At 43.7% G+C, this 17,311-nt stretch overlaps 1 protein-coding gene across 3 annotated transcripts in view; it reads right to left on the reverse strand.

Annotated features, from left to right (window-relative positions):
* The window catches only part of SETD7 (SET domain containing 7, histone lysine methyltransferase), a 37,746-nt gene extending 20,677 nt beyond the window's left edge, over positions 1–17,069 (reverse strand). The window contains exons 1-3 of one of the 3 annotated variants that reach the window (XM_033133754.1): positions 16,895–17,069; positions 16,026–16,157; positions 7,961–8,090 (exon numbers count right to left, since the gene is read on the reverse strand). In XM_033133754.1, coding sequence (XP_032989645.1) covers positions 7,961–8,090; positions 16,026–16,157; positions 16,895–16,928 — 296 coding nt within the window. In that variant the 5' untranslated portion in view covers positions 16,929–17,069. The other 2 variants (XM_033133753.1, XM_033133755.1) reach the window with 2 other exon arrangements.
* Between the last annotated feature and the right edge of the window lie 242 nt (positions 17,070–17,311).

Consider the following 17,311-nt stretch of genomic DNA (forward strand, 5'->3'; position numbering starts at 1 on the left):
ATACAAATGCGGTTTAGCATGTGTAAATGCCTACATATTTGTTTGAAATCATTAATATATTGTCAGTGACAGCCATAATTGGTGCGTGTGTGTATGTGTGTGTATGTGTGTACATGATCATGGAAAATGGGAGCAAGTAAGGAGGATTGCAGGCTAAACCTTATTTACTTGTACATCATTAGCGGCCGGATAATGTTTGAGACCCACGATCCTAGCATAGAAGAGAGGGGTGCTCATGGTGATTTTACAAGCACCTCTCTCTCTTTCTCTCCTCATAAAACACTTGCAGAATTTCAATAACATGTTTTCAGTGTTAGGCTCACGCAGGCCATTATGCAATGGAACTAACTTTACCAAAAACTCTCTTTATGGACTGAAATTTGGAATGAGGGGGACACCAGCTCAAATTTATCTTTTTAAATATAAAATGTAAGATGTGTAGCAACAAAGACACTTTGATTATGTTACCAGGTACAGATAGCACTCATTCACTAACCCACCTAACACACATTTATAGGGTACCTTCTAAGTAGTGAGGTTCTAGAAAGCCCAATGAACAAAACCAACACCATCAAACAGGAGAGACTGGCACACACCGTGTACCGGGGACAGGTGGGATGCAAGGGCTAGGGGGACTTAGGTGGCTGCACCTGACTCTGCCTGGTCAAGTCTTGGCTTGCTTCAATAAATGACAGAATGATCTGTAATTATTAAATGAAACATACAGTCTAAATGACAATAGCTTCTGATTACATTGTAATTACACTATTTGTAGTCTTCCAAGGAGATAAATAGTTCTCTTTCGCTTTTGTTTGTACTATCAATGACAAATAGGCTTATTTTAAAGTACATTTCAGCAGAAGCTTTGCATAAATAATCAAAATTCTAAATCAGTGAGGTTGGAATTAATGAGATTCGACTGTCATTAGACTCCCACAATTAATTAAAAAAGAGAACAGCCTTGCTGAAGGATAACTAATCAACTGACATAATGATGCAATAAATAGTGCAAAAAACTAATCCTGTATCTTCATTGTTAGGACTGCCAGAGAAAATGCAGGAGGCTCAGTTAAGTTTAAATTTCAGATAAATAGCGAATAAATTTTTCGTATAAATATGTCCCAAATATTGGATGGGACATCGTTATACCAATATATTTTTTCATTGTTTATCTGCCATACCATTTTCAGTGGGTGTCCTGGATATTTATTTGTGAAAACTGGGTTAACTTTGGATTCTCAGCAGCTCTGAAAATTGAATTGTGTGTTGGGTGGAGTTATTCCCGGATGGACTAGTCTGCCAGTATGTCCCAGGTTCATGATCAAATCTACAAGGCATGGGTCTTGTGAATCAGTTAAACAATCATATGGACCTGCACATATTCCACCATATCCAGTAGCTTGTTCCACCCCCCTGGCAGTGGAGCCCATCCTTATTTTTACCATAATACTAAGAACAAACTGACATTTCCTCTTAGCTCAACAGATGGAAGATACCCAAATGGAAATTCTTATGGCACTGGAGAGCAAAACTTAACTGCATTATTTTGGCAAATTTTTATGGTGGCTTGGATGGGATCTGATGACAAAGGGGGCAAGTGATCCCAACGGGTTCTCCAGAGCAGTGAAAATGATAAGGCTTTGAAATCCTCTGTTATGGGGGGAAATAAAAGAAAAGCTTCTCAGTCTGGTGTTAAGGGCGCTTCCTTTCTTTCCAACTTCTTCCTCAGCCAGAGGAGGCTGGCAAGCCATGGCCTGTTATCTGTTTTTGTAAACAGAGTTTTATTGGAACACAGCCATGTACATTCCTTCCTGTATCCGCTATGGCTGCTTTCATATTACAACAGCAGAGTTGAATAGTTGCAGCAGAGATTCTATGTGGTCTGAGGAGCCTCACCCTATACAGAAAAAGTTTGCTTTTGTACTGTCTCACCCTATACAGAAAAAGTTTGCTGACTCCTGCTCTAGAATTTTCTGCTCACGTTAGTTTATTCATGGGCTGTAAGCACACCTCTATATATCTTAGCTTCCATGTATGTTTTCCTTGCTTCTTTCCTTAAAACACATATAATCAAACTTTTAAAATCCCTGAGGATATTCAGAAAAAAAAATGTATGGGTCACATTCTCTTTTACCTAGACTGACACATCTGCATTCTATGCAAATATTACTGTATTTTCATTTTAAAATTCTCTTTAATATCTGAATACACAAAAGTGGTCTGAGGACACTTAGCAGCTTTGGCTTCTTCTTCCTAGTTTTGGGATCTAGAAAGTTTTGGGCTTTCCACCTCAGGGGCATACACTCTATTCCCTCCCCGCCCCCATGAGTTCCCTCCCTCTCGGGCAGTAAAAGGTAAAGCGATGTAAGAACCAAGAGGGAAATTTTAAATGAATCATAATTCCACTTTAAATTCCCATCTCTAACCAAATTAAATAGTGATTTTTAGTATTAAAACATTGTTTTAGGAATGATTTTATATGACAATATATATTATCTCTTAAAATACTTGAAACTAAGTAAAGAACAGGAATGTCTGCTAGGGCTCTATCCAGCCAGAAGCTTCAGCTTCTTCCCCGGTGTGATGGCAGTGGAGAGGAGACTGCCAAAGCTTTTGTGTAACACGTGCTGTCCACCTGCAAAGGTTTTTACCCTCTCCCAGAAGGTCTAGGAGCCTGTGGGATCTGATTCTTATAAAGTCTTGAGAGGACAGAGGAATATTTGAGAAGCAATTAGTGAAATTGAGTTTTGCTCTCTGAAAACAAACCCTGAGAAAATGCTGCCAGCACTGCTATCAACTAATAATAACACTGACAACAATGATAAAAGATAATAATAATCCATCCTTGACCTGGAAGGCACTGTGCTAACTAAAATAAGTCAGACAGAGATAGACAAACACTACGTGTCATCACTTACACGTGGAATCTAAAAAGGCCCAACTCACAGAAATAGAGAGTAGAATGGTGGTTACAGAGGATGGGGGCGGGGGGGGCGGGCAGAGGAAATGGTGAGATGTTGGCCAAAGGCTACAGACCTTTCGTTTGTTTGTTTGTTTAAGTTAAGGATTTCTTTTTATTAGTTTCAGGTGTACAAAACAATGTAATAGTTAGACATTTACACGTCTCGCAAAGTGATAACCTCTCTCCCCCAATCTACTACCCCTCTGACATCGTATTTAGCTGTTACAATTCTGTTGACTCTATTCCAAAGGGCACAGCCTTGTAGCTGTAAGAGGAATAAGTTTGGGGCTCTAAGGTACCACTTGCTGACTTTAATTAACAACACTGCGTCATATACTTAAAACTGGTTACGAGAACAGATCTTAAATATTAGCACCATACACACAAAAATGTTAATTATGTGTGAAGTAACAATTTCTCAATATATACATGTATCAAATCACACTAAACACCTTAAACTTACATGTGTTATATGTGAATTATATCGCAATAAAGCCGGAAAAACGCAGATAATAGAGTAAGAGAAGGAAAAAAATCCACAATTTCCTGTGAACGCCTACTAGGTGTTATTCACTCTGCAAGGTCTTTGCAGGTTTTCTCATTTGGTCCTCGCAACAACTCAGAAGTAGGCGTGATTATCTGCATTTTACAAATGAGGAAGAGGCCGCATCGCCAGAGCAGGGCCCCTCTGAGTTGTTCCTCAGGAAACCCTTCCATCGAACTGCCAAACTCCTACCAAGTTGTTCAAACTCCTACCAGAAACTAACTGAATTCATCCCAGGACTCCTTTGAATTTCTCACAATTATACCTAATGAGTGACCTCAAGTAAAGTTAAAGCATGGAAGCACAGTTGTCAGGATCAGAAATATTTCCTCGGGTCTCGTTACAGGAGAGCAGTAGATGTAGTGAGAAGAGGGGTGGCTCTGCCCTTGAATCTCAGCTCCAACCCTTACTAACTAGGGGGACTTGGGTAAGTTACTTCGCCACTCTGTGCCTCAGTGTCTTCATATGTAAAATAGGACTATAGAACCGACTTCCCAGATTATATGAAGGCAACATGTCCCATATTGAACAGATGAAAAGTATTCAGTTATCCACTTCTTTTCCACTCCCTTCCTTCTTGTATGTCATGAAAATATTTGCCTTAATCAGCACTGTTCATTAGAATACAGATAAATGTATTTGTTGAGCCTGGTTCCAACAAAAGCTGGATGACTGTCAGGAATAGAGAAGGGACCTTTTTTTTTGCCTTGTGTGGGAGGTTGGAATACATGATTTCAGAAGTCCATTCTATCTCCAATTTCTCTGAAATGTGAGCAAGCACTTTCTGAAAAGCAAACACAAGAAATCCTGCATGGACCTGTCACCTGGAATAACATCAGCTTTCTTCAGGCTCATCAGATGCACAACCTTGCTTACGTTACTTGGCTGATGATAAGCTACAAGGAGCTCTTTTAGCCAGACACATTAATGTAGCAAATCAACATCAGAAAATGGTGAGCACACAGGAAAGTGAAGTCATGAGCAGTAAATAATACTTTGAAATCTAATTGGCTCATAAGGAGAAGACAAAACAACATAAAAAAAATAAAACTGAATGAATTATCTCTACTTAGTATCCAAGCTAAAACCCGCACGTTTCCCTAATATTACACAGCCCGAAGCCAATCTGCATTAAAATATCACTTCCTTGTAACCATTCTAAGATATTGAGAAGTCCTGCTAAATTGTCTTTACATCCATAAATCTTGGTTGAAATGAGAACAATTAAGGGAAAAAATATAATAAACATCCAGAATCAGGGATTAGTATAAAAATTTGAGATGTGTATATCAAAGTATTTTGCATACTAAACATTTTAATAATACCCCACAGTGCTCCACGAATCACTGCAGAGCCAACAAAGCCCCAAACTTCCTTTCGCCCCGCTGCATAAATGTCTACCTCAGGACCAGAGCGGACGGTAAGTCCCAATAATCTAATTTTAGGATGATTTTTTTCTTTCCTTTAATAAGAGGGAAAAATAGGAAACAATAGCTGCTTGAAAAGACAATTTTCAAATTAAGGGTCAATTTTCACATTCATTCCTCATTTGTGTGATAAACTGTCTGGTAAAGGATGAGTAGTCTGACTTGAGATTTCTGACTTGATAAGCAGTTTGTAATAACTTAGCTCTTTTGTGTTACATTTTATCATATAATGAAGGAAAGAGTAACTGTTGATCAAGATCTTAAAACTAGCAAACATTCTGAAGTTGAGACAGTAGTACAAAGGTAAACAGTGTACATTTTGGCTATTTAAACTTAATTTAGAGATTTAGAAGTAGATATTTATTTCTTATTTTGCCTTGAAAATATTTAATTAAGATGCTTAAATTCTTTGCCAATAGTGGTTACCTCTGTGACATGGGGATGAGGTTGAACAAAAGGGGAACACATTCACTTTTTACACTTCTGTATTTCTTGAAATTTTTAATCCTAACCAAGCATTTGCCACACATGTAATTTAAAAACAAAATAAAATATTCTGCTTCTATCTAGGAACTTGGTTAAAAAATTTAACAGGGCCATTTTCCTGGTGATCTTAATATTTAAAATCCTTATTTGGGTTTATCATAATCTATGTTAAGGGAAAAATTGATTCTGGAATTTTCTTGATATAAATTCATATTTGTGTGAAACCGTCCCATGAATCACACACCTAGTTAATGGCATCGATTATGGTGACAGTTTCATGGACATATATTTAACTCCAAACTCCTCTTGTTGTATACATTAAATATGTACAGCTTTTTGCATGAGAATCATACCTCAATAAAGTAGTTTAAAAACATCACACAGTTGGGTTCAGGTTTTATTAATATATAAGATTAGGATGTACGGGTCTAAATCTTTTATCGCCACACTTTGTGATTTTGCAAACACAGGTTCCACAATTGCAAACAAACCCTTTGATAGGAACGCAAGCAAGTACTACAGGTTTGAACAACTTTTTAAAACTCTAATAGAAACTTTTTGTTTCCTCCCCTGTTATTTTAAAACCTTGATCTCAGCCTTTTGGGGGAAATTCTTTCCATACCAAAGCCTCCTGACTGGCAGGAAAGGTGTAGGGTCCCCGTTTTATTTTACCTAGCGTATCAGACCCTAAAAATTGGGAGGGGCAATAGGGAAAAAAATGAATAGACAACTATAAATTAAGGTGCTGCTTCCTGTAGAAACAACTGAGTTCTCCAGGACCAAAGCCTGCATCCCCCTTAGAAAGACCTAATCAGTCGCACGTCCTTTGTTCCAGTCAGAAGACTAGACTAACTCATTAATTTTTACACTGAATCTTTTTCGCAGGTGTCTCTTAACATGTCAGTAGTGGCCTTAAGAAAGAAGGTGATGAGAACCTGTCACCATACCGCTTCGTCATATGTCATAAAAGCATGATACTGACCTCCCCTCAAGGCATTAGTCCCCGTCTATTTGAAGGAAGCTAACAAAGGTTATTTATTTCTATCCCATAGGCTGTTATTCCTGTCCTGGAGATAGCTATTGGCCTCGTGCTTAAACCTGATCTAGTGCTTCCGTTTTTTTCATGCCATGGCACACATGCAAATTACTGCATTTGTAAGACACACTGGGTGCCTGGAGGGAGGTGCTTGGAGCTAGAAGTGAGGAGCTTGACAGAGGAAGGGAGGTGCTGGGGAAATGTCAGGCCCACGGGCTGAGGGGTCGGTATTGTGGCGCTCACATATAGCTCGTTCTTGGCTACGGCTCAGAAGCTGGGTCCTGCCCGTCAGTGCTCTGTGTATTTGGTCTGTGAAGCAATCAGGTAACCAACACGAAATTCAACCAAACCTGCTGGGCTGTTTTTTCAGAGCCAGTCAGTTACTTGCTCTGATCATCAAACTACCTGATTTAAAGCATGAGTGTGTGTGTGTGTGTGTGTGTGTGTGTGTGTGTGTGTTCTGGGTGAATTCGACTCTCTCTCAGCTCCCACACTCACTCAGCAAGAATTTTTTTAAAGTATCCAATTAAGGGAAAGTGCTATGAAGCATAGGAGATGAACCATAAGATTCTGCCCGCAAGGAAACCTCTGTTCTGTAGGAGAAATAAGACATTGGCATAAATTATATTTGCTGAATAAATAAAAGAATAATTGCAACATGAGGTAAAAAGAGACACTATCCAGAAGAGAGCAATAACTAAACTGTTATGGAAATAAGAAAAGGAGGAAATAGGAAATGTTTCCCTCTGGCCAGTTTACCTGCGATCACAAGAGAAGGAATCACACAGAAAGAGCAGTTATCCCCAGACAGGCGTTTACAGCCCTGTGAGGCCAGAGCTGTCCACCTCCTGCATCTACCTGTTCGTGCTTGGACCACGATTATGTGGCTTTGCAGACCTTTGCTACATGTTTTCTTGACCAATCTCATGAGGAGAGGGAACATGCTGAGAAACTGGTGAAGCTGCAGAACCAACCAGGTGGCTGAATCTTCCTTCAGAATAGAAGCCAGACCGTGAGGACTAAGAGGGCGGGCTGAATGCAATGGAGTGTGCAGTACACGTGGGGAAAAGCGTGAGTCGGTCAATGCTGGCCATGCACAGACCGGCCCCTGACATAAGCAACCCTACTGTGTGGTTTCATTGAGACTCATTACCTGAGTAGATGAGATCCATCAAACAACTGAGCGACTACCTCACCACCTTGTGCGAGGTGGGGGCCCCTCACCGCAAAGTCTCTCTTTGACAAGCACACCCCAGGAGGCAGTGATGACAGAGCTAAGCCTTAGGCTGGCTTCCCCATGACCACAGGGGGTGACTCTTCCCTGGTCCCCAAAGCAGTGCATGCATGTGTGTTGGGGTTCCTTTGACGTTTTCTGTAAGCTGCACCAGCACATCCACTTACATTATTTCATTTGTATCATTCCTCCAAATAAAGTAATTTGGTGAACACCCCCCAACATAACATTAGCACCCCCCAACATAACAAAACAAAACTCTGAATGCTACCTGCCATCAAAGAAGAAGAACTTCCCCCGTCCGTTTTTTTCTCCGTGAACAAAGTTCCCCTCAAATCTGTCCGTGGAGGAGTAGGTGACTGTACAGAACCCGTGGGGTAATCCGTCGTCATCCAGGTGCCCTGGGGAAAGGGAACCACAAGGCAAACCTTAGCATCTTCATTGCTTCCCCACCGACAAATCCGTGCTCCCTCGGTGCTGCCAGCAAGGCCCCTGGGCAGCCAAAGGGTCCCTTTCCTGCCGGACAGGAGAGGGAACACAACGGCTTCCCACTTTGCCTGCGGCGCAGTGTCCACTGGACTGTTCTGTACACTTTGTGAACTGACGGGTCCACAATAGAGAGACTCAGACACATTTCAGAACATGAATAGAACATAATCTTGCATTTTACTGGGGACCGAGAGTTCTTATCAATAATAACATCTGCATGTTTCAATTTACCAAGTACCTCCCCACATGGTACGTCTCATATTTGGCATTAAGGCCCCCAAACTCATGCTTAACAGAAATGTAGTTCAGATAGCACCATTTTACAGGCTATTGCCAGATACAGTATCTTTGCAATAAGTCATCTAATTCTAGAACTATTATATAGTATGATTTTATATATCATTATATAGTATGATGTGGAGGATAACCAGCCAGGTGATTTCTGAAAACCCCATTGCTATTCATCACATTCAAACAAGGGGCTTAGCCATGTCTCTGAAACTGCCCTAATATTTATAAAGCTCCTTGTGCTAACACATGAACTCAGAATCCTTCTACGCTTGAATTTAAGCTTAATCCTGACCTTACTGCTTTACTTTACAAAATCTCCCAGGTTTAAATGTTTAGTAATAACCTTGTTATATACCGTCTCTACTGTGTTTGGAGGGCTTGTGCTTTAAATGCAGCGAGAAGCATCCACATGGCCATTTAAGCAGTGATTTTGAACATCAGCAGCAGTTACTATACTGTGTTCTTTAAATTGCTGTTTCTGCCTGGGTCACAGACAGGTATATTCTAACATTGATGTCTACAGTCCATGGTTAGGGCTTTTTTTTTTTTTTTAATTATTATCTGTGTATTTCCCAAAACCCAGCAGTCAACTCATTGATGTTTCCCCAATCATTCTGGTGAGCAGAGTTTTGCAGAGGCGGGTGAAACTGAAGGCAGTAGTTAATCTACTGGCTTTTTCCTGGGTTAATGACCTGGGTCATAGACAAAAACACTGTGTGCAATGCAGGGACATTAAACACTTAAATGTGGCTTCCAGATGGCTCACAGACATGAAAGAAAGCACAAACCATCTCACCACCACGAACACTTTAGTGTCCTAAAATGATTTCTTCTAAAGGGATAAAAGAATAGCATCCCTTGGAAGAGATGGGTAAGTAAAAACTCTTATAGAGAACAAACAAGCTCTTAAATTTTTATTGCATTATTACATAAGCATAAAACAACAATGAACAAATACACTGTTTTATTGCTACATCTGACTCTGTATACAATGTTACCTAGAATGCATTGCAATAAAACATTGCTACTTAAATTGCAATTGATAGAATTCCTTTCCTCTGGACACAATTTTTTTTTCCTACCTAGAGCCAGGAAATTAATGGTCAGGAGGGAAATGGGCCATAATTGCTTTTTTCTCACTCAATAACAAATTGCATGTGACATAATTCAATGACACTTGAGTCAGATGAAATAATTTGAACCATTATTTTCTAAATAGCAACTGATGACATCTCTCTTATTGAAATAAATCATTTTTTCCTTTTCATTAAAAAAAAAAAAGCCCCACTCAATGTATAGCTAAAAGCCTTCTTTTATGAAATGCTGTTGGGATCAAATTAGATTTAGCTTTTAACATTCCTGTGATTTTGGCATTTTACTTTTGATTTAAGTATAAATACCAGGATAATCATGTTAGCCTTATATCGAAGTATTTACTAATTTTGTTGGAAATGCTTCCTTCAAAGAAAACAGTTCGCATATTTCAGACTTTAAGAAGTTAGTGTTTGATAAAATTGGTTATTCTACTTTAGATCAAGAGAAATATTAAGATAACCATGAACAACACGAAGGGGGAAAAACCCATTGTAAATTCATATCCACCTTTCCTCAGTGACAATAGTCCTATTTCTGAATAAAACACTGCAGGGGCACCCTCAGCAATGGAATTTAGATAGTAGAGAAAATGGAAAGTGTCATATAACACACTAAAAACACTAGAGGGACGGTATAGAGATGAAAGCAGAAATATCAACCCCGCTTCGTGAAGGATACTTGTTTCAACGCCTCTTTCAACAGGCCAGTGAAGAGGGGTCCCATCACCTTCTTAGTCTCCAGGGAGAGAGAGGAACAGAGAAGAGCTGCCGAACGATGGCACGATGGCCATTTCTTCAACAAACACTGGAGGAAGTGCTTGGACGTGTGACGCTCCCCTGCCATTCTAAAGTGTTAGGTTGCTTGTTGCGGGAAAGTTCTGAATCTGCCTCTATCAGGCCACTGCAGGACCCCTCTCGGCCTATTTGTTGTTTTCTTCTAAAAGGAGGACAATGTGATCAATTAATAGGATGTGATCAATGAACTGGAACTCAATATTAAGGGTTATCATCATTCAAGGCTTCCACTGTTAGTGTTTAATAGCCAAGTGTCGTTGTCCTAAGCAGAACTTCGTGTAGAAAACAGCAGCACAACCCAAACAGTAAGAACAACAAAGAGATTTCCCAAAGAAAGAGACGTAGGGAAGAGAACAGACTGGGTTGCAGTGCCCTCACATCTTTCGACATTAGCACTAAAAGAACTTCTGGTCCAACTCTTGGTGAACTGCCATCTGGACAATAGATCAGGTTGTATTTGTCTTGTTGGTATTAGTCAGTTTCATGGAGAGAGATACTGATATATAGTGAAGAAAAAGGTTTGTGTGCCTTCGGTGCGTCTGGCACTGGGTTACGTGCATTCCTTTTACCTAAATTAACCTCACAGCAGTCTCCCGAGTGCCAAGCTTATAGAGGAGGAAGCCAAGGTACATGACTTGCCCAAGGAACTCCTCACTAGCTCTGAATGTGCTACCGAATGCTGAAAGCCCCTCGCCCAGGTCTTTCCATTCTGCTTCTCTCTAGGGAAGGGCAAACTGGATGCAGGTGCCTCTAAACAGGGAGGTGTGCCCAAGTCCCAGGCAGAAAAGTGGAAGAGACTTTGTAATGAAGATAGTTCTCATAGAACCACCAGCCTTTCCAACAGCATATCCTGGTTGCGAATTCCTACCCGTTCCAAGTGTTACCTAACTCAAATTGAAACACGAGCCCTTCTTGCTCTGAGTGAGGTCAGTTTGTGAAATGCGCCAAATCAGCCAACAGCCAGCCATAGAGGCCAGTTCCCACTAAACAGAGGTTGAACACCGGGCCAAACAACAGGGAAAATTCACTGGAATGACTGCTCAATAATGCTGTCTGTCCCAGCTGATGTGCTGTCTGTGTGTCTGCAGCATGATTTTTACATATTTACAGACGTTAGAGAAAGGGAACAAAAATGTAACAGTCTCACGAGTCTCCTTTTTCACTTTATTCTGAAGACCACTGTCTACTGAATGGACAGAAAGTGAAATTTCCCGCTTTGTGTTATCTGAGTTTTTTCCTTAACCGGATGAGAGCCAGGCCTGTATTCTGGCAGTGATGGTTACATCTGGGCTTGGCAAATTCTCTCCGGATCACACACCCAGCTGCTTACTGCCTCAAGCTTACTCACAGGAGAGCTGACAGTGGGGTGTGTGTGTGTGTTCCTTACAACAAGAGACTCTTACATGCACTGTTGGTTTTGTAGACTAGAACTGCTTTAAAAAAGTAATAATAATAAAAAAGGCAAGCTTATTCGATTTGGTGCAAAGAACATGCCCTCATGATGATGCGTTGACACTGGTTGTTAAAAACATAATTGGATTTCTGAGGGTAATTCTTTACAAGAGCTCAATTAATAGCGGTGAGGGTCACAGTTTTGAGGTGTGGCCACAGGAGAGGGCGCTGCCAGCCCACGCAGCGTGCATTTTTCCGAAGTACAGAGAGTGAGCAATCTTAACAGAGGCAGGCAGGATAGATATTAGGGAGACAGTTAAAATATTCTTGATATTTTGAGGGGCTGAGGGCAGGAACACTGAGATCCTTGTTTTCATTTGGGCTCCTTAATTCCGGGGATTCTGTTATTTCCCCTGTTTGAGTGTTCTTCCTGAGTGTCTCCTGTACATTTCCAGGCCTCTCCATTTTTTTCCTGTCCTCATAAGTGCACATGGGGACTATTGCCAAAAGCCTTTCAGGTGATGGCCTCACCTGCTCACCACGGCCGGTTCCTCTTCCCAGAGCAGGTTCTGATCCTGTCGTTCCCAAGGAACCCACGGCTTCCTGTGGCTTCCAGTACAGTCCCAGCCTTTGACCTGTGATATAGCCACCATTTCCCTGTCTTGCTCTCCATTTTTCTCCTCCTGGGCCCTCTGCTATAGCAGAACCCAGTGATTTGTCTTTGGGCGTGCCTGCATAATTCCATATCTCTATGTCTATACTCGCAATGTTCCCCGTCAACTGGGCTCAACTCCATTCCACCCCTTGTGGGAACTCTTTCCCCATCTCCTTTCTCAAGCTGGAAGTAAGTTTCACTTCTTCTCAAGCCCGGTAATTCATCTGTTTAGATATGCTATATTAATTTGAAATTATCTTAGGAACCACATTGTAGTCATCTGTCTGTCTGTGGGGAGACAAAGACATACTATAGTAATAAATATTTCTGTTCCCAAAGCTAAACATCACTTCCCACTGAACCAGTGAGACTCCAAAGAATTTTTTTAAATCCACCGCGGGAGTTCAGGTGGCCGTCTCAGGCCTCTGCGGCCCAGGGCTCGCTATACTGCCATCCTGGAGGCAATGTGCACGGACACGCTCTCCACCACCAGCTCCCCTCCCTCATGGATCCATCCTGAGTTTAGCACTTCACCAGAGCTGGTTCCGCCTTGACAGAGAACCCAAATATGTATGATGTGACAAAAGGCATTTCAAATCAAGACCTGAAAAGACCAATTTTTTTTTCCCCCAGAGTAAATTTCTTCGGAGGAAGAAAAAGGATGTTTATTGTAGAGGCTGTAAGTGAAACTCTTTCCCCAAATACATTTTTCTGAAAGTCACTGAACTCCATCAGAACCAGCCTCTAGAAAGATAACCACTGATAAAGAACTGATACTGACATAATATTTAACTGTTGTTTCCAGGCTTGGAAGCAGGCTTGATTTTTAATGAATATATTTGACGATTGATTAAAAATCAAAAAAATTGAAAAATGTAGTGTTGGGTATGGTGGGGTTGGGTTCTGGAGGTCCAAGCCTGTCTGCTGTCCCACTGAGTGTCCTTGGATTACCTCTTAACTGCTCTATGCCTCAGTTTCCACCTCTGTAAAATTAGGAAAATATTAGTACCCACCTCGTAAGACTGAATGGGTAATGTGTGTGTGAAACATTCAGCACAGAGCCTGCATAAAATAAGAACTAAATAATTATAGAAGCAACAACAATAATAATAATAATAATAGCTAAGTTGGTGAAACTACTGAGAACAGAGTTTTTGTTTATGGAGAGAGGTAGGTTAGTTGGTCCTTCCAAAATAGTCAGACTAGCTTTATACCAGTCCCCCATGATGTGTTACATGTTAAGTAAAGACTATTACAAACAGCACTAAAAAGGCCAAGAATGGCTGGAGAAAAGCCCACTGGTACAGTTTACCGCGTGCATACTCACACATTCTAGACACTGTGTGAGTTTGAGCCTTGGATGCTTCTAAGGACTTTTAAAGATTCTGTTACTCTAATTGTTTACGCTTAGGTACAACTGAGTGATCATGTGTCCTGGATGGCCCCAAATGCTGAAAGCTTACCCAGTTGTCCTGGCATTAAGTATATACATACAAAAGTTTCAGCTGTAGAACTTTGCAATTTATCTGTATACACTACAAAGTGATCACCCCCAAAAGCCTAGTTATTATCCATCAGCATATAATTGACTTCCTTCACCCCTTTCACCCACACTCCCCAACCCCCTTTCCCTCTGGTAATCACTGATCCGTTCTCTGTATCTGTGAGTTTGTTTTTGTTTTACCAGTATAGGTATTAATAGTGATCCCTCTCATTCTCAGGCATATTCTGATTTTGGACAATCATGTATATAGTCACCCTATATAACAGAACATTCCTTGTTTATATAAAGAATGGTGTCTGTTTCTACAAATTAGACAAGCTCAAAAACAACACTGAGATACATTTCTAAAGTTGCTTGTCCACGTTCTACAAGGAGCTTGAGGACCATGGACAACTGGGCTTTCTATTTCTAGGCAGCTTCAAAGGGGAAAGTAGTTTAACCTGGGGAGCACTCCCCATGCTCAAGGGTTTGCATTAAATTTTCACAAGCTCAAGTAGAAGTACCCTTTGAAGAATGAGAGAAAGCCCTGACAACTTGAGAAGAGCATTTTTTCATTTATCTTGCACAACATGAAGGCACAAGAAGTCAATAACTTAAATTGCAAGAAGGCTTTCAATGGACGGACTCCATCAATGTCTTTGGGACCCAGCAAGCCCCAGCACTGGCTTTACTTATTAGAGAATTCACAACATTGTGAAATTAAAACAACAACAAACACTCTTTGAAGATGGACAAAGAAATAAGTTTTAATAGTTACATTATAATGGATACCTTTCAGAGAATTCAGAAATATTATTCTACTTAATCTCATCCTAAGACCTCTGGAGCGCTGCTGAAGAAGAGTCAATTATGTTTTATGAAAACATAAAAATGGATTTCTTTTCCCAATGTAGCCATAATTACGTATCTTTATGTATTTGTACGGTGTTGCTACTTTGTTTCTCTTTACCGTTTATGAGAAATTGTTTATACAAATGAGGTAGAAACGAGATTCAACCAAAAGCTAAAAATTGTTTACTTAGATGCTTAAAGTATTCTGGAATAATACCATACAATATTGCAAAACATCACGACGTACTGTCTGGGTAGAATCAAATAAATAAATACGCTAAAGAGTATCTTCCAGTATTCACTGTTACAAAATCATAACATCTCATGATACAAACAACGAGATTGTATAACGTCCCCACCTCGCTTTTTAGAACTAGCAAAAAAAGAGGTGGAGAAACTCAGCAAAACAAAGTGCGAGAAAAGTCGGGGGAGGGGCGCTAGAAGAGAAGGGGCGGAGAAACACGACACCCAGGCGGTGATATCACCCACAGCCAACTGCATGGAATTCAGAAAGTTAAGTGTCACCCAGCAATGTCGGTCCGGGCTTGCGGCGCGCCTGCACAGCGTGGCGGCGGCCCCCGGCTCGGAAGCAGGAAGGGGGAGGGGGCGGTGTGACTGAGTTCGCTTGGGGACAGCAAAGGGGAGGGCCACCCGCTCCCTGTCTGCGCACGTTCAATCCCCGGGTCGGGAGTATCGTCCCTTGCCCTGCAATGATTTCATCTTTTCGGAGGAGCGGCCGCTCGGGCCGCGGCTGCCACGTGCCAGGTTCGGTACCATGCGCTGCGCGGGCGGTGGGGGGGAGGCCCACCCGGCCGCAGCCGTGGTCACGGTGATTCGCAGGGGCCAGAAGAAGGAAAGGGCTGGCGGCGGGAGAGGGGATCGGGGTTGCCAAAAGCTGGCGGAGGCATTGCTCCGCGGAGACCACGGTTCTCAAAGCACTGTCCTGCTGCGCACCCCCACCTTCCATCCCCGAAAGGGGGAAGAGTGCAGGGCAGGTTTCGAAACTCCTAGGATGGGATGCAGGCTGTGGCCGGCGGGATGGAGCCGCCGTGCCCTACTGGGGACCCCGTCGCCGCGGAGCCCGCTTCCCGGCCTGCGCCCCGCCGCTCCATGCGCGCTCCCGGCTGCGTGGCGGTGGCTGTCCAGCCCCTGCCGGAGCCGGGCCACCCGTGCAGGGTACAGTGGCGGCCGCGGGGCTCGGCGCAGCGCCGCTCACAGCCCTGCACTCCTTCCGCGTTCCGAGCCCTCGGCGCCTCCTCCCCCGGACCCAGAGAAATGTTTGTACCTTCCACCGCCTCCTCCACCATCTCGTCGTCGCTATCCATGGCGCCTGGGGACCCTGCCCAGCTCGGGGCCGCGCGGCTGCCTCCCGTCCCTCCGGGTGCTCGGGCGGCTGGGCGAGCGCTGGGGCTGAACCCTGCGAGTTTGGAGGAGGAGGAAGAGGAGGAGCAGTCGGGGCTGGCTCGCACTGCCTCCCCCTACAGCCCTTTCAATTCCTTGGCCTTCAGCTGCCGCTGCCGCAGCCGACCCCCTTCCCTTCGCCTACTTGCCCCTCTCCTCCGAGGCTCCGGGGTGCCGCCGAGGCCGCCGCCGCCGCAACTTTCTCCTGTAATACCCCCTCTTTGTTAGCGAGCAGCTGATCCGCTGACATCACCCGGAGCCGGTGCGCTCCCTCCCTCGCTGATTGACAGTTCCCTGTCCCTTCCCAGAAGTAAGGCTCCTTAAAACGAAAGGCGCTCGGAGTCCGCGTTGCCTCTGCGCCCCAGCCAACCAGCCCCCGGGCCCATCAGGGTTTCTGCTTGGCTTCTTGGCAGCTCTGTGAGCTCCGAGCGCACCATGCGGTCCTGGGCGCCGCGGGCCTCTCGTGGGCACTTGGGACCACCGGGTACCGACCCTCGGGGGGCCCTGCACTCCTGACCTCCAGCTGTGCCCGGGCAACTTGGAAGTCCATCGCGCGGTGCCCACCAGCCACCAGCCCCCACCCCCACGTCGGGACAGCCTCCAAAGAACAAGGGACGCTGACAGTGTTTCTGACGCTCCTGCGCCTCGACTTCCTCTCGCCCACGTCCTCACTTCACCCCGTTTGCCACCCGGAGCTGCACAAGTGCGGCACGCACGGGAATGCAGGTGTCCCCATGTCGCCGCATCACATACGCGAGCATGTTTCCCAGACTCCAGGGGGTGACATCCAGTCCTGATTCCGCGGGACTGCGGCTCCCACCCCAGCGCATCGCGTTCCCGCCCTCCTCCGGACCGCCAGGCGTCTCGGTGATTCAGAAATTCAAGTCCAAACGGCTGCGGACTCTTTATCAGGCAGGAAACTGGCTGCACGGAAGGCCCGCAGGTTCCTCCTCGCTGTGTGGTCATAGAAAAGGAGCCACCGAGTGGAGCTGATGAGGAAGGACCCTCCGTCTGGTGCGCCTCCTGGCACCTCCCGCACCGTTCCTGTGATGTCCCCAGCTGTTACCCTGTTTCTCCAAGTGCCAACCACTCCATAAATTCAGGCTTTTCAAGCGGACAATATCACGGGGCACCCGATTCCCGGCCCTGCCACTTAGTGTCATTGTGGCG

The sequence above is a fragment of the Rhinolophus ferrumequinum genome, chromosome 18, assembly GCF_004115265.2.
Source record: "Rhinolophus ferrumequinum isolate MPI-CBG mRhiFer1 chromosome 18, mRhiFer1_v1.p, whole genome shotgun sequence".
In the NCBI taxonomy this organism is placed as follows: domain Eukaryota; kingdom Metazoa; phylum Chordata; class Mammalia; order Chiroptera; family Rhinolophidae; genus Rhinolophus; species Rhinolophus ferrumequinum.